Below are 18,321 nucleotides of genomic sequence, written 5' to 3'. Positions count from 1 at the left end.
ATACTATATGCAAACAATGGGCAAAGTTCATAACTTTCAGCCCTTCCCCCAGGGACTGTTGGGGATTAAGTCATCCTCAAAGGCATAGTTATTAGATTTTTCGACTATGCTGAACAAAACGGCTATCTCGAAATTTCGATCCGGTGACTTTCGGAAAAAATGAGCGTGGGAGGGGACCTAGTTGCTCTCCAATTTTGGTTACTTAAAAAGGGCACTAGTGCTTTTAATTTCCGTTCGAATCAGCCGTCTCGCGATATTCTAGGGCCATTGGTCGATAGAATCACCCCTGAAAAAAAGTAAATAAACAAAAAATAAACTCGCGCATCCGTAATCTTTCTACTGGCGAAAAATAGAAAATTCCACGTTTTTGCAGATAGGAGCTTGAAACCGCTATGAGAGGGTTGTCTGATACGCTGAATCTAATGGCGAGATTTTCATTAACATTCTATGACTTTTAGGTGGTGTTTCTACCTTTTTTCGAAAATAAGGCAAATTTTCTCAGGCTCGTAACTTTAAATGGGTAGGACTAAACATAATGAAACTTATATATTTGAAATTTGAAAATTCCGTTTTTTAGAGTTTCGATTCCTATTGAGCCGGGTCACTCCTTACTTACAGTTCGTTACTACGAATTGTTTGATACTGATGAAATTCTCGAACTAGTAAACGACTTTCTGAAATTCTCAAGGATCTGATTCTTAAAGATGAATGCCTAAATCTTGGTCTTGAATGTAATGCCGAAGTGTGAATTCCTCATTTTTACTGAGGCAAAAGCAGTCGCTGATATATATATATATATATATATATATATATATATATATATATATATATATATATATATATATATATATATATATATATTGTCAAATAATAAAAGATATTTAGATGATATTTTGGTCTTAAATTGTAAGGATTTCATTGATATTTCTAAAAATATATATCCATCAGAGCTTATTCTTGAGCCTAGTCATGGCGCTGGTCATGAAGATCATTTCTTAGATTTAAATATTAATATTTGTGATAATAATAAATTAAGTTTTAAAATGTATAATAAAATGGATGATTTTGATTTTGAAGTGATTAGTTTCCCATTCCCTGAAAGTAATATACACTCAAATATCACATATTCAGCGTTTTTCTCACAGTTACTTCGTTATGCAAGGATTTGTAGTAATTATATTGATTTTAAAAATAGATGTAAAATCTTAAGCCAAAAATTGATATCAAGAGGTTTTTCTGCAAATAAATTAACTTGGCAATTTAAAAAATTTAGTTTTCATTATAACGAACTTTTAAATAAATATCAAAAGAATTATTTAGAAATACTTAAAGAAATTTTCAACTAGTTTCGGAGGTTCGAGAAATGTTGTCGCAGTGCCATTTATTTTGAATTGTTTTTAATTGAGCGGATTTTTTTTTAAATTAGCCACATGGTAAAGATGAATTCTATAATTGTTTAGTTCATTCAGGTTTTTTGCAATGTGTTAATATTTGTGATTTGGTAAAATTTATAATATTTAGTTTACCTATTGTTGCTAAAAAGAGGGATATATTAACAGGATAAGCTTGTTTTGGTTTTACTTGGTTGTTCTACATTTGCTGTTTTTTTTTTCTTTCATAGGCATGTATTTTGGGGGTGATACCTGACACGGGGATGCCATGGATATTCTGTGGTAGCCACAACACTGTGCTAGGTAGAGAATTTAAAGTGGCGAAACCCTATATAGGCCAGTGTATTCTCCTGATGAGCCCTTGTGTTGGGTTGTTGCCTCTGAATTATTTGTCTATATTATTTTTTCTATTGTTTGGTAAATGACGACTTATACTTATTGACGACATGACTGCCTGTCAATGGATTATTCTTTATGGTGGATTGTGTATGGCTATGCTGTTTGACCTATGTGATTGTATGGATGAGTAGGGTTAAGGCCTCATTCAAGTGCTGGTCTATATTAATCACTAATTTAGGAAAACAGTCTTCCTTTTCTCCTTCTGTCTCTCTCTTTTTCTTTTTTTTTTCTTTTTTTTTGTGTGTTTATATATATATATATATATATATATATATATATATATATATATATATATATATATATATATATATATATATATATATACCATATTTTAATCTAAATGAAGTTGATAGTTTTTTCTGTTGATACTAGTGCCAGTTTCCGCTCTATTAAGTTACTCATTCTCTTCGCTAAATGCCGTGAATCACACGCAGCTAACCAGAGTTTATTATGAGACCTGTATATATATACCATATTTCGATCTTAAGCTAATCTTAATTTTTCGATTGGATTATAGTTCTTGATATATTTCTGAAAATTTTTTCTGGTATTTCCCTCATAGCTTGGATTTTTAAAATAAGATTTATTATCAAATGTAAATTCAGACCTCTTGAGTTCTTATATGATTTAAATTCGATTTTTTTTTTATCTTATTAATGTATGATTATACTCGTATAACGCTACAGTTTACTACTGCTGTCGCTGTTTAACTAGGGTAAATGTACGATTTTATTTTGTTTTGCCATTGTTTTTCAGCTTACTCTGTCCTTCTAATGTTTTTATAGACGGGCTTTTAATCAAAAATATAATAAATAAATCAGCATTTTAAACTAGACATGCACTTTAGTATTATTTGAAATTAAGGACTAACAAACTACAATATAACCACCGGAAATCTGGTTATGCCAGTCTGTAATAAGAAGATTTTAAGTTATGATGCAAATTTCTGAAGTTAGTCTATCGTTCTAACGCTATCTGGCTATATTCACTTTGGAGTTGTGTACAAATTAACCAAGTCTTAACAAATCCAACAAATTTAAACTATGCAAAAACATACTAAAAAGCTTTATTTGTCTTCTATGAAAACATCTGGCGTTTCATTTCCACAACACAAAAGTTTTATTTTGTTTTGAGTTTTCAGTAAAGCACTAGTTCTAAATATTCTTACAAATATAGGAAAATATCAAGTCAGTTTATTTGAAGCATTTTCATATGCAATGCCACATAAGGGAGAATTAAGGGTTTGAACCAAAGTTATATATTGTTTTGAGTTTTCAGTAAAACACTAGTTTTACATGATCTTATAAATACAAGGAAATATCAAGAGTCCGTTTATTTGAACCATTTTCATTTGATTTTGTACTAACATTTTCATTATTTGAAGCAAATATCGCATAAGGGAGAAGCAATAGTTTGTTCACTTTAAGCTTCAATTTCACCCTTTACTTAAAAAAATATTTTTTTTTTTGTAGTGCCGATTTGAATAGCGAAAGATCGAACTAAAATTAAATTAACAACTTTAGAAAAAATATATATTCTTTTAAAACAACAACTGACAGAAGACTAGACAATAGATTTTTTCGTCATGAAACTTAAAAACAATGTTAAAAAAACAAAAATTGCGAAAACAAAAATTATATATATGTCTGGTGCAATTAAAACTATTATACAAAATTCTATACTATCAATTATATACGATATTGTTTTTATTTTACATAAAATAATTCTATATCTGATGATACTGTTTCCCCTGAACTCTACTGGTTTCCCAATGACATAATGCTTTTGTTCAAAACCGTTTTCAGATACGAGAGACCTAAGATGGGTCTAAGGGGCAAAAATTATTTAAAGTTAAGTTTTAATTATTTTAAAATTTAACTACATAAAATTTTAATTATTTTAAAGTTTAACTACATGTAATATACGCGTGCTCATCAGGACCTTATATTTGAATCTGAGATGCAAAATGTGTTCACAGAGCCAATGAGACCCTATACAAAATGTCGAAACTGTTGTATTGAGAATGTTTCCTACCTAGATTCAAGATAGTTCTTGTTTAGATCAGACAGCATGGCTTTTTCGATAACAGATCTGAGGTAGACAAGTTCTGATTCTCTTGACTTCAAAGCTGGATGCAAATCTTCACCATAGAACAAGATAGCCGCTTCTTCAGAGGTTATATTTTTCCATTTACCCAAACATGTGTTGCTTTTAATCCAATTATCAATATGTGCCATAATAACAGGAATTGCACGAGATCTGATGAATTTCTCGGGATCGATCTTAAAAAAAAATCGATGAATAATTATTCCTTGAATGATTCAATAATAATTTTTCAATCACAATAATTGTAGCTAGCGTCATCCAAACTGGAATAGCTTGAAAACTGACGAATTTCTCAGAATCGACCTTAATGAGCGTATGAATAGATTAGAAGAAAGAACGGAAGTACATAACAACGGTCAAAACTTTCAGTTTTAGGATAATTTCATTCAATAAACAATTTTACCTGCCTTCTTCCAATGTAAATGAACATGAGTTTTCAAAAAATTTCAGGATTTTTTTTTTTTTTTTTTAACTGAATATCTTGTATACTACAACTACTGCAACAACTAACAACCGACTGCAGTAAAAAGCTGCCTGAGGCCTATATAACTGCACAGACTCCAACTTTATCTATTTTAAAGCTTCCCTTGCACCTTTCCGACCTCTTCCACTCGACCTCTTTCACCCTTCCATGGTCCCTTCCGACCTCTTCCCAAACCATTCAGGGTTTGATTTGCGCCAAAAACGATGGTTTTTGGCAATCTGTCAAATAGCCTTAATGGCCAAAACGGGTTCTAGCCAGAAACACGGGTCCTTGTATAGACACCTAGTATCAAGAACAATGTCAACAAGATGATGGCTAACAAAGATGAGGCTAAAAATCGAGTAGACAGAGACTCATTCAGACGGCAGAGACGGATATGAGCCACGTTTTTGGCTAGAGACCTTGGGTGAATTACGGTTATTGGTCATGACCTCGAAAAGAAACCACCCCCAGGGGCATGTGTGTGTTATCTATTTTTAGTTCAGTTCTATTTTATCACGAGAAGGAGTTAATAGTAAATTTCTTACTCTTTTCAAACTGCATGTAGTTTATCATGCTCGCCTAGGTTATAGGTTCTGGGTAGTTGATAAAAACGTGGTATAGGAAGTAATTACTGTGCTATTGAAGCATCATCTACGGGAGAAGATACTCAGAAGACACTCGAAAAATAAAGCCAGTTCGCCAACTCGGATACGTGTGTACAGATTCACAAGAGAGGCTTTTCTCCCCCGAGAGACGACTTGGTACGTTATAAGGATATAACTGTACAAGGCGTAGTTTATTTGGGATGCTTTACTTAGAGTGTAAAGGAGGAGCCTCAACATTGCTCTAGCCCCCTCCTTCAACCACTAATAATGACATACAGTCTTCCCAACCACAAGCAATTAAACTAGTACATCGCTAAACTTAAATAATTAGACAGCTGGAAACATTGCACGTAGAAGAAACCTTGAAGCACCAAGGACAGTGATAATCAGATTTGATTCTTTGAACTGAGTAAGAGGAAACTTGCAAAACCACTCATGCATTAAAAAACAAGATATATTGCGAATTTGATTTATGATGGAATGCTTGGATTGCTTTGTAATAATGGGCGCCAAATTGAAAACAAAGAAACTTGGTTGAAAAATCATGAAAAGAATATACTAAAAATATATCACACCAGAGCTCGCGAAGGTGTGGCTTCTTTGAAGGTGTGATTGTCTTTGGGAATCGTCAAAATGTCAATGTTTGATTTTTACAAATGAAAACCATTGTTTAGCTTAATTAATTAATTTTGCTCGTTTATTTTCATAGTTTGACCCAGCAACACTTAAGAAAATGTGGTACAGTCCTAAAAAACTTTAAATTTTTGGAACAACCAAAAAAAAACTTAAAAATCGTGGTTTTGACATATAAATATACCTTAGATTTTAGTTTTCAGTGAAAAGAGGTCACCTTTGTCTTCTTTCTGTACATGGAATAAAGAAAACAACATAAGGGAGGCTTCGCATTCGGTTCACATCCAGGGCTTCACACTGGTGGTATTAGAAGTGTCTTGTTCTTTGAAGTGCCTAGTACATTAAAACAAAACAAATGATAATAAAAATAAACTGCTTAACCCTTTGTGCATGTAAAATGTGATAATAGCATAATCAAGAAAGAAAAAGAAAAAAAAACAAAGAGAAAACAAAATCTAATAGTAATCAATAATAATAGTAACAAAATGATCTGCTAAAACCCTAGATGCACACAAAATGCAGCAAGAAAAGTTTTAAGAAAAGAAAAAGAAACCTACACCCAACAATACCCAAACAAATTAAATAGAGAGAGACAAATCCAGGGGTTGACATTGATGGTTTTGGAAATGTCGTATTCTTTGAAGTGCCAACTCACCATCGGGTCTATTCATGTCGAAAAACACAATTTCCTAAGATGTTTCTATTGTTTACTTTAAAAGTAAACAGTACAATGAGGACAGTACAATGCGTCAGTGCTGCCACGTTGAAGAATGAACATAAATAGGCAAAACTGATTAGTTAAATTTGACAACCCTTTTTGTCCGTAAAATCCAAACATTAACAATCTGGTTATTCCAAAACAAACCTGACCTTCAAAGGAAAACTACAACTTATTAAGTTGTTTGGTGCCATACGGTTATAGCTTTTTGAATATATTCATGGCACCAGATACTTACAGGTATGGTATGCTGCAATTCCTTTACCTCATTCTGAAACCTCGAGGTTTTAAATGTCTATCGAATCTTCTTTTGAAGGAATCAAAACACAGGGATTTGCAGGATTAATATCCACAGGAAGATCGTTCCGGATAGAAGTGTAGCACCAGACAAACCCGTTCCTCAAGTACACGGTTCTTAGTGTGTCCTTCTTTAGGGCACACTTAAATAATTGGATCCAGCTGTTCGCCTTCGTGTCTGCCTTGACGGCTGAACAAAGGGAGGCACAATGCGAGAAATCTCACCTGAGGGAGGCGAACTCATATACTTGTAGAATCTAGCACTTGTTCGATCTGGCACCGCGACGAGCTAAAACTGCACAACTACCTGGAGATCTTGGATTTAAAATTCTAAATCCTGATTTTTACCAGTTCTTAAAATTATATACGGTTGAGTGAGTATCTACTTAACCAATTGAAAGACTCTTGCTTCATTTTCACTGTCTTTAGTTTTTTACGTAAACAATGTTAGCGTCACTTTGAAATAACATGTTAATAAAGAAACTTCAAGAACCGTTCGACTCCATTTTGAAATATAATGTAATTTAAAACAGAAATATAAAAAAAAGTTCTATTTATGCAAAATAAGATTTATTTCAAATCAAGGTTCAAAACAATGTTTTAATTTCACATAAAAAACCGGACTGTTAATTCAAACATATTTTTTCATTCAATTCCTTTCACTTCAGGTTAATTTAAAAAAAAAGCCGTCACAAAAAATAAGGCAAATTGTGAGTTCGTATACCTTTCTATTACCACAAATATTGTTTTACTCACTTACAATGGTTCTAACACAACCAGTTTCTAACAAAAAAAGGAAGGAAATTTCTAGGTCCGGGTTTTTATGGCACTTGGTATTAACCAAGTGACATATAGCAGTCGCCAATTCTGTCGGTCTGTCGGTCTGTCTGTCGGTCTGTCTGTCGGTCTGTCTGTCGGTCTGTCTGTCGGTCCCGGTTTTGCTACTTTAGGCACTTCCAGGTAAGCTAGGACGATGAAATTTGGCAAGCGTATCAGGGACCGGACCAGATTAAATTAGAAATAGTCGTTTTCCCGATTTGACCATCTGGGGGGGAGTGGGGGCCCGGTTAATTCGCAAAAAATAGAAAAAATGAAGTATTTTTAACTTATCAGCGGGTATTTGGATCTTAATGAAATTTGATGTTTGGAATGATATTGTGTCTTAGAGCTCTTATTTTTAATCCCGACCGGATCTGATGACATTGGGGGGAGTTGGAGGGGGAAAACCTAAAGTCCCGGTTTTGCTACTTTAGGCACTTCCAGGTAAGCTAGGACGATGAAATTTGGCAAGCGTATCAGGGACCGGACCAGATTAAATTAGAAATAGTCGTTTTCCCGATTTGACCATCTGGGGGGGGGAGAAGGGGCCGGTTAATTCGGAAAAATAGAAAAAATGAAGTATTTTTAACTTATGAGCGGGTGATTGGATCTTAATGAAATTTGATGTTTGGAATGATATTGTGTCTCAGAGCTCTTATTTTAAATCCCGACTGGGTCTGATGACATTGGGGGGAGTTGGAGGGGGGAAACCTAAAATCTTGGAAAACACTTAGAGTAGAGGGATCGGGATGAAACTTGATGGGAAAAATAAGCGCAAGTCCCAGATACATGATTGACATAATCGGAACTTATTTGCTCTCTTTGGGGTAGTTGGGAGGGGGGGAGTAAGTCTTAAAAATTAGAAAAATGAGGTATTTTCAACTTACGAACGGGTGATCGGATCTCAATGAAATTTGATGTTTAGAAGGATATCGTGTCTTAGAGCTCTTATTTTAAATCCCGACCGGATCTGGTGATGGGGGCGGGGAGTTGGGAGGGGGAAACCTAAAACTTGGAAAACACTTAGAGTGGAGGGATCGGGATGAAACATGGTGGGAAAAATAAACACAAGTCCTAGATAGATGATTGACATAAACGGAACGGATCCGCTCTCTTTTGGGTAGTTGGGGGGGGGGGGTTAATTCTGAAAAATTAGAAAAAATGAGGTATTTTTAACTTACGAATGGGTGATTGGATCTCCATGAAATTTGATTTTTAGAAGGATATCGTGGCTCAAAGCTCTTATTTTAAATCCTGACCGGATCTGGTGACATTGGGGGAAGTTTGGGGTGGGGAGACCTAAAATGATGGGAAACCCTTAGATTGGAAGGATTGGGATGAAACTTGGTTGGAAAAATAAGCAAAAGTCTTGCATACGTAATTTACATAATTGGAACGGATCCGCTCAATTGCGGGGGGGGGGGGGGTAATTCTGAAAAATAAGAAAAATAACGTATTTTTAACTTACGAAGGAGTGATCGGATCTTCATGAAACTTCATATTTAGAAGGACCTCGTAACTCTGATATCTTATTTTAAATCTCAACCGGATCAAACGTAATTGGGGGGGGGACAGTTGGGGGGACCGGAAATCTTAGAAAATACTTAAAGCGGTGAGATCAGGATGAAACTGGATGGGAAGAATAGAAACCTGTCTAAGATACGTGACTGACATAACTGGACCGGATCTGCTCTCTTTGGTGGAATTGGGAGGGGGGAGGTAATTTTGAAAATTGAGGTATTTGTAACTTACGAAAGGGTGACCAGATCTTAATGAAATTTGATATTTAGAAGGATCTTGTGCTATAAAGTTTAACTTTAGGTTCTGACCTTCTCACAAGTGCCAAATGAGCTCTTGGCTCTTCCGACCTCGTCCAAATGAGCTCTTGGCTCTTCCGACCTCGTACCATATGAGCTCTCGGCTCTTCCGACCTCGTCACAAGTGCCATATGAGCTCTTAGCTCTTGTTTTCTCCATTATACAGATTTTGTCAGAATTTCTCACGGTTTAATTATTTGCTAAGCCTTAGTTGTGCTATTCCTATCATACGGAGACATTAAAATTATTTCTGAATAACAGCGTACATAAGGGCTAAAAGTATGCTACACCCACCATAATGGTCAATGGCGGCTTTAGACGGAGGGGGGGGGGGGAAGAGCGGGCACTTGCAAAGGATGCAGAAATTCTAGGGGCACAAAATTCCAAATAAATAAACTAATGGGTATAATCATTTTTTAATTTTTGAAATTTATTTTAATTGAAACAAGTAGAGGGCGTAGTTAATAGATGAAAATAATTAGTAAATTACTAATTAATTGATAAAAAAGAATAAATTAAAAAATCTAAATCATTAAATAATAATATTAGGTAAATCAAGATAATAATAATACAATTATTAATTAATTAACCAAAATTAAATAAAAAATAAAATAATCATAAAATTTAAATTAAGATAAGAAAAATTAAAGAATGAATTATTAATTAATCAGTAAATAATTTTGTTGGTAAATGAAAATTTTGTTAAAATTTGTTGGGGGACAAGGGGGGGCACTGATCAAGTTTTTTACCCGGACGAACGAGAGGCGATAGCCACCACTGGTAATGGTGCAGGGTTCATATACAAAGCAATAGAAATAAAACATAGAAATAAAACAATAAATAGAATATAGAAATAAAACAAAAAAGAATATAGAAATAAAACAACAATAATAAAATAAATAACAAGAAATGAAAAAAATTATATAAAAATAAAATAATTAATGGTCTAGGGTTTAAATAAGAAATAAAGACGGCTGGGGTGATCTCAAAGCTGATACTTTATATTTTTTTTCAAATCTGAGGTTTGAAAAAAGTAAACTCGTTGATTAGTCGAATCCATTCCTTATATTAAAATATTTAGAATAAATTGTTTAGTTTTTGTTTCGTTTGCGTTATACCCCCTCTTTTAACCCCTGACATTTTGTAAATTAAAAATTGGAGTCTCAGCTAAGATAATTTAAAAGAACTCGAGTGATATGTTCATAAAACTTGGGTTTATAGTCCATCTCAAACTAAATTATCAATTTGTTTGAGTTCATTCTGTATTTTCTTTGTTTCACTTTGGTATTTTGGTATATTAATACCAAATACTTTGGTAGTTGGTATTTTGGTATTTGGTATATTATTACTGGTATGACCACCACTGAATTCCAGAGTTTCCAAAATCTGGTTCTCAATATGCAATGTGAATTACCACATTCGCAGAGTATTGCTACTCATAGAACATGCCTATATCAAGTTGTCAAAACTGTCTTTGAATTTCTATTTCATCGAAGATATCAAATTATCTTATACCCAAGTTTATCAACTTATAGTTATCAACTTATATGCTACTTATAGAACATGCCTATATCAAGTTGTCAAAACTGTTTTTGAATTTCCATTTCATCGAAGATATCAAATTATATTGAACCCAAGTTTATCAACTTATAGTTATCAACTTATATGCTACTTATAGAACATGCCTATATCAAGTTGTCAAAACTGTTTTTGAATTTCCATTTCATCGAAGATATCAAATTATATTGAACCCAAGTTTATCAACTTATAGTTATCAACTTATATGCTACTTATAGAATATGCCTATATCAAGTTGTCAAAACTGTTTTTGAATTTCCATTTCATCGAAAATATCAAATCATATTGAACCCAAGTTTATCAACTTATAGTTATCAACTTATATGCTACTTATAGAGCATGCCTATATCAAGTTGTCAAAATTGTTTTTGAATTTCGATTTCATCGAAGATATCAAATTATATTGAACCCAAGTTTATCAACTTATAGTTATCAACTTATATGCTACTTATAGAGCACGCCTATATCAAGTTGTCAAAACTGTTTTTGAATTTCCATTTCATCGAAGATATCAAATTATATTGAACCCAAGTTTATCAACTTATAGTTATAAACTTATATGCTACTTAAAGAACATGCCTATATCAAACTGTCAAAACTGTCTTTGAATTCCCATTTCATCGAAGATATCAAACTATATTAAACCCAAGTTTATCAACTTATATTTATCAACTTATATGCTACTTACAACTTATCAAGTTGTCAAAACTGTTTTTGAATTCCCATTTCATCGAAGATATCAAATTATATTGAACCTAAGTTTATCAACTTATATGCTACTTATAGAACATGCCTATATCAAGTTGTCAAAACTGTTTTTGAATTTCCATTTCATCGAAGATATCAAATTATATTGAACCCAAGTTTATCAACTTATAGTTATCAACTTATATGTTACTTAAAGAACATGCCTATATCAAGTTGTCAAAACTGTCTTTGAATTCCCATTTCATCGAAGATATCAAATTATATTGAACCCAGTTTATCAACTTATAGTTATCAACTTATATGCTACTTATAGAACATGCCTATATCAAGTTGTCAAAACTGTCTTTGAATTCCCATTTCATCGAAGATATCAAACTATATTGAACCCAAGTTTATCAACTTATAGTTATCACTTATATGCTACTTATAGAACATGCCTATATCAAGTTGTCAAAACTGTTTTTTGAATTTCCATTTCAAAGAAGATATCAAATTATATTGAACCCAAGTTTATCAACTTATAGTTATCAACTTATATGCTACTTATAGAACATGGCTATATCAAGCTGTCAAAACTGTCTTTGAATTCCCATTTCATCGAAAATATCAAACTATATTGAACCCAAGTTTATCAACTTATAGTTATCAACTTATATGCTACTTATAGAACATGACTATATCAAGTTGTCAAAACTGTCTTTGAATTCCCATTTCATCGAAGATCAACTTATAGTTATCGAAATTATCAACTTATAGAACCCTTATTATAAGTTTATCAACTTATAGTTATCAACTTATATGCTACTTATAGAACATGGCTATATCAAGTTGTCAAAACTGTTTTTGAATTCCCATTTCATCGAAGATATTAAATTATACTGAACCCAAGTTTATCAACTTATAGTTATCAACTTATATGCTACTTATAGAACATGCCTATATCAAGTTGTCAAAACTGTTTTTGAATTCCCATTTCATCGAAGATATCAAATTATATTGAACCCAAGTTTATCAACTTATAGTTATCAACTATATGCTACTTATAGACATGCCTATATCAAGTTGTCAAAACTGTTTTTGAATTCCCATTTCATCGAAGATATCAAATTATATTGAACCCAAGTTTATCAACTTATAGTTATCAACTTATATGCTACTTATAGAACATGCCTATATCAAGTTGTCAAAACTGTCTTTGAATTCCCATTTCATCGAAGATATCAAATTATATTGAACCCAAGTTTATCAACTTATAGTTATAAACTTATATGCTACTTATAGAAAGCCTATATCAAGTTGTCAAAACTGTTTTGAATTCCCATTTCATCGAAGATATCAAATTATTTGAACCCAAGTTTATCAACTTATAGTTATCAACTTATATGCTACTTATAGAACATGCCTATATCAAGTTGTCAAAACTGTCTTTGAATTCCCATTTCATCGAAGATATCAAATTATATTGAACCCAAGTTTATCAACTTATAGTTATCAACTTATATGCTACTTATAGAACATACCTATATCAAGTTGTCAAAACTGTTTTTGAATTTCCATTTCATCAAAGATATCAAATTATATTGAACCCAAGTTTATCAACTTATAGTTATCAACTTATATGCTACTTATAGAGCATGCCTATATCAAGTTGTCAAAACTGTTTTTGAATTTCCATTTCATCGAAGATATCAAATTATATTGAACCCAAGTTTATCAACTTATAGTTATCAACTTATATGCTACTTATAGAACATGCCTATATCAAGTTGTCAAAACTGTTTTTGAATTTCCCATTTCATCGAAGATATCAAATTATATTGAACCCAAGTTTATCAACTTATATGCTACTTATAGAACATGCCTATATCAAGTTGTCAAAACTGTCTTTGAATTCCCATTTCATCGAAGATATCAAATTATATTGAACCCAAGTTTATCAACTTATAGTTATCAACTTATATGCTACTTATAGAACATGCCTATATCAAGTTGTCAAAACTGTTTTTGAATTCCCATTTCATCGAAGATATCAAATTATATTGAACCAAGTTTATCAACTTATAGTTATAAACTTATATGCTACTTATAGAACATGCCTATATCAAGTTGTCAAAACTGTCTTTGAATTCCCATTTCATCGAAGATATCAAATTATATTGAACCCAAGTTTATCAACTTATAGTTATCAACTTATATGCTACTTATAGAACATGACTATATCAAGTTGTCAAAACTGTTTTTGAATTCCCATTTCATCGAAGATATCAAATTATATTGAACCCAAGTTTATCAACTTATAGTTATCAACTTATATGCTACTTATAGAACATGCCTATATCAAGTTGTCAAAACTGTCTTTGAATTCCCATTTCATCGAAGATATCAAATTATATTGAACCCAAGTTTATCAACTTATAGTTATCAACTTATATGCTACTTATAGAACATGACTATATCAAGTTGTCAAAACTGTTTTGAATTCCCATTTCATCAAAGATATCAAATTATATTGAACCCAAGTTTATCAACTTATAGTTATCAACTTATATGCTACTTATAGAACATGCCTATATCAAGTTGTCAAAACTGTCTTTGAATTCCCATTTCATCGAAGATATCAAATTATATTGAACCCAAGTTTATCAACTTATAGTTATCAACTTATATGCTACTTATAGAACATGCTATATCAAGTTGTCAAAACTTTCTTTGAATTCCCATTTCATCGAAGATATCAAATTATATTGAACCCAAGTTTATCAACTTATAGTTATCAACTTATATGCTACTTATAGAACATGCCTATATCAAGTTGTCAAAACTGTGTCTTTGAATTCCCATTTCATCGAAGATATCAAATTATATTGAACCCAAGTTTATCAACTTATAGTTATCAACTTATATGCTACTTATAGAACATACCTATATCAAGTTGTCAAAACTGTTTTTGAATTTCCATTCATCAAAGATATCAAATTATATTGAACCCAAGTTTATCAACTTATAGTTATCAACTTATATGCTACTTATAGAACATGCCTATATCAAGTTGTCAAAACTGTTTTTGAATTCCCATTTCATCGAAGATATCAAATTATATTGAACCCAAGTTTATCAACTTATAGTTATCAACTTATATGCTACTTATAGAACATGCCTATATCAAGTTGTCAAAACTGTCTTTGAATTCCCATTTCATCGAAGATATCAAATTATATTGAACCCAAGTTTATCAACTTATAGTTATCAACTTATATGCTACTTATAGAACATGCCTATATCAAGTTGTCAAAACTGTCTTTGAATTCCCATTTCATCGAAGATATCAAATTATATTGAACCCAAGTTTATCAACTTATAGTTATCAACTTATATGCTACTTATAGAACATGCCTATATCAAGTTGTCAAAACTGTTTTTGAATTCCCATTTCATCGAAGATATCAAATTATATTGAACCCAAGTTTATCAACTTATAGTTATCAACTTATATGCTACTTATAGAACATGCCTATATCAAGTTGTCAAAACTGTCTTTGAATTCCCATTTCATCGAAGATATCAAATTATATTGAACCCAAGTTTATCAACTTATAGTTATCAACTTATATGCTACTTATAGAACATGCCTATATCAAGTTGTCAAAACTGTTTTTGAATTTCCATTTCATCGAAGATATCAAATTATATTGAACCCAAGTTTATCAACTTATAGTTATCAACTTATATGCTACTTATAGAACATGCCTATATCAAGTTGTCAAAACTGTCTTTGAATTCCCATTTCATCGAAGATATCAAATTATATTGAACCCAAGTTTATCAACTTATAGTTATCAACTTATATGCTACTTATAGAACATGCCTATATCAAGTTGTCAAAACTGTCTTTGAATTCCCATTTCATCGAAGATATCAAATTATATTGAACCCAAGTTTATCAACTTATAGTTATCAACTTATATGCTACTTATAGAACATGCCTATATCAAGTTGTCAAAACTGTTTTTGAATTCCCATTTCATCGATCAACTTATAGTTATCGATAGTACTTATAGAAATATATATTGAACCCAAGTTTATCAACTTATAGTTATCAACTTATATGCTACTTATAGAACATGCCTATATCAAGTTGTCAAAACTGTCTTTGAATTCCCATTTCATCGAAGATATCAAATTATATTGAACCCAAGTTTATCAACTTATAGTTATCAACTTATATGCTACTTATAGAACATGCCTATATCAAGTTGTCAAAACTGTTTTTGAATTCCCATTTCATCGAAGATATCAAATTATATTGAACCCAAGTTTATCAACTTATAGTTATCAACTTATATGCTACTTATAGAACATGCCTATATCAAGTTGTCAAAACTGTCTTTGAATTCCCATTTCATCGAAGTTTATCAACTTATAGTTATCAACTTATATGCTACTTATAGAACATGCCTATATCAAGTTGTCAAAACTGTCTTTGAATTCCCATTTCATCGAAGATATCAAATTATATTGAACCCAAGTTTATCAACTTATAGTTATCAACTTATATGCTACTTATAGAACATGCCTATATCAAGTTGTCAAAACTGTCTTTGAATTCCCATTTCATCGAAGATATCAAATTATATTGAACCCAAGTTTATCAACTTATAGTTATCAACTTATATGCTACTTATAGAACATGCCTATATCAAGTTGTCAAAACTGTCTTTGAATTCCCATTTCATCGAAGATATCAAATTATATTGAACCCAAGTTTATCAACTTATAGTTATCAACTTATATGCTACTTATAGAACATGCCTATATCAAGTTGTCAAAACTGTTTTTGAATTCCCATTTCATCGAAGATATCAAATTATATTGAACCCAAGTTTATCAACTTATAGTTATCAACTTATATGCTACTTATAGAACATGCCTATATCAAGTTGTCAAAACTGTCTTTGAATTCCCATTTCATCGAAGATATCAAATTATATTGAACCCAAGTTTATCAACTTATAGTTATCAACTTATATGCTACTTATAGAACATGCCTATATCAAGTTGTCAAAACTGTTTTTGAATTCCCATTTCATCGAAGATATCAAATTATATTGAACCCAAGTTTATCAACTTATAGTTATCAACTTATATGCTACTTATAGAACATGCCTATATCAAGTTGTCAAAACTGTTTTTGAATTCCCATTTCATCGAAGATATCAAATTATATTGAACCCAAGTTTATCAACTTATAGTTATCAACTTATATGCTACTTATAGAACATGCCTATATCAAGTTGTCAAAACTGTTTTGAATTCCCATTTCATCGAAGATATCAAATTATATTGAACCCAAGTTTATCAACTTATAGTTATCAACTTATATGCTACTTATAGAACATGCCTATATCAAGTTGTCAAAACTGTCTTTGAATTCCCATTTCATCGAAGATATCAAATTATATTGAACCCAAGTTTATCAACTTATAGTTATCAACTTATATGCTACTTATAGAACATGCCTATATCAAGTTGTCAAAACTGTTTTTGAATTCCCATTTCATCGAAGATATCAAATTATATTGAACCCAAGTTTATCAACTTATAGTTATCAACTTATATGCTACTTATAGAACATGCCTATATCAAGTTGTCAAAACTGTTTTTGAATTCCCATTTCATCGAAGATATCAAATTATATTGAACCCAAGTTTATCAACTTATAGTTATCAACTTATATGCTACTTATAGAACATGCCTATATCAAGTTGTCAAAACTGTTTTGAATTCCCATTTCATCGAAGATATCAAATTATATTGAACCCAAGTTTATCAACTTATAGTTATCAACTTATATGCTACTTATAGAACATGCCTATATCAAGTTGTCAAAACTGTTTTTGAATTCCCATTTCATCGAAGATATCAAATTATATTGAACCCAAGTTTATCAACTTATAGTTATCAACTTATATGCTACTTATAGAACATGCCTATATCAAGTTGTCAAAACTGTTTTTGAATTCCCATTTCATCGAAGATATCAAATTATATTGAACCCAAGTTTATCAACTTATAGTTATCAACTTATATGCTACTTATAGAACATGCCTATATCAAGTTGTCAAAACTGTTTTTGAATTCCCATTTCATCGAAGATATCAAATTATATTGAACCCAAGTTTATCAACTTATAGTTATCAACTTATATGCTACTTATAGAACATGCCTATATCAAGTTGTCAAAACTGTTTTGAATTCCCATTTCATCGAAGATATCAAATTATATTGAACCCAAGTTTATCAACTTATAGTTATCAACTTATATGCTACTTATAGAACATGCCTATATCAAGTTGTCAAAACTGTTTTGAATTCCCATTTCATCGAAGATATCAAATTATATTGAACCCAAGTTTATCAACTTATAGTTATCAACTTATATGCTACTTATAGAACATGCCTATATCAAGTTGTCAAAACTGTCTTTGAATTCCCATTTCATCGAAGATATCAAATTATATTGAACCCAAGTTTATCAACTTATAGTTATCAACTTATATGCTACTTATAGAACATGCCTATATCAAGTTGTCAAAACTGTTTTTGAATTCCCATTTCATCGAAGATATCAAATTATATTGAACCCAAGTTTATCAACTTATAGTTATCAACTTATATGCTACTTATAGAGCATGCCTATATCAAGTTGTCAAAACTGTTTTTGAATTCCCATTTCATCGAAGATATCAAATTATATTGAACCCAAGTTTATCAACTTATAGTTATC

At 31.4% G+C, this 18,321-nt stretch overlaps 1 protein-coding gene across 5 annotated transcripts in view; it reads right to left on the bottom strand.

Moving 5' to 3' along the window:
• The window catches only part of LOC136043506 (sorting nexin-14-like), a 161,691-nt gene that overhangs the window by 99,885 nt on the left and 43,485 nt on the right, over positions 1–18,321 (bottom strand). For all 5 annotated transcript variants that reach the window (XM_065728422.1, XM_065728424.1, XM_065728425.1 and 2 more), the window contains one exon: positions 3,825–4,072. In XM_065728422.1, coding sequence (XP_065584494.1) covers positions 3,825–4,072 — 248 coding nt within the window. The remainder of the gene's footprint in view (positions 1–3,824; positions 4,073–18,321) is intronic.

This window comes from Artemia franciscana, unplaced genomic scaffold (genome assembly GCF_032884065.1).
Source record: "Artemia franciscana unplaced genomic scaffold, ASM3288406v1 Scaffold_692, whole genome shotgun sequence".
NCBI classification, from domain to species: domain Eukaryota; kingdom Metazoa; phylum Arthropoda; class Branchiopoda; order Anostraca; family Artemiidae; genus Artemia; species Artemia franciscana.
The sequence above is the reverse complement of the archived record's forward strand: the minus strand, read 5'-3'. Positions and strand labels throughout refer to the sequence as shown.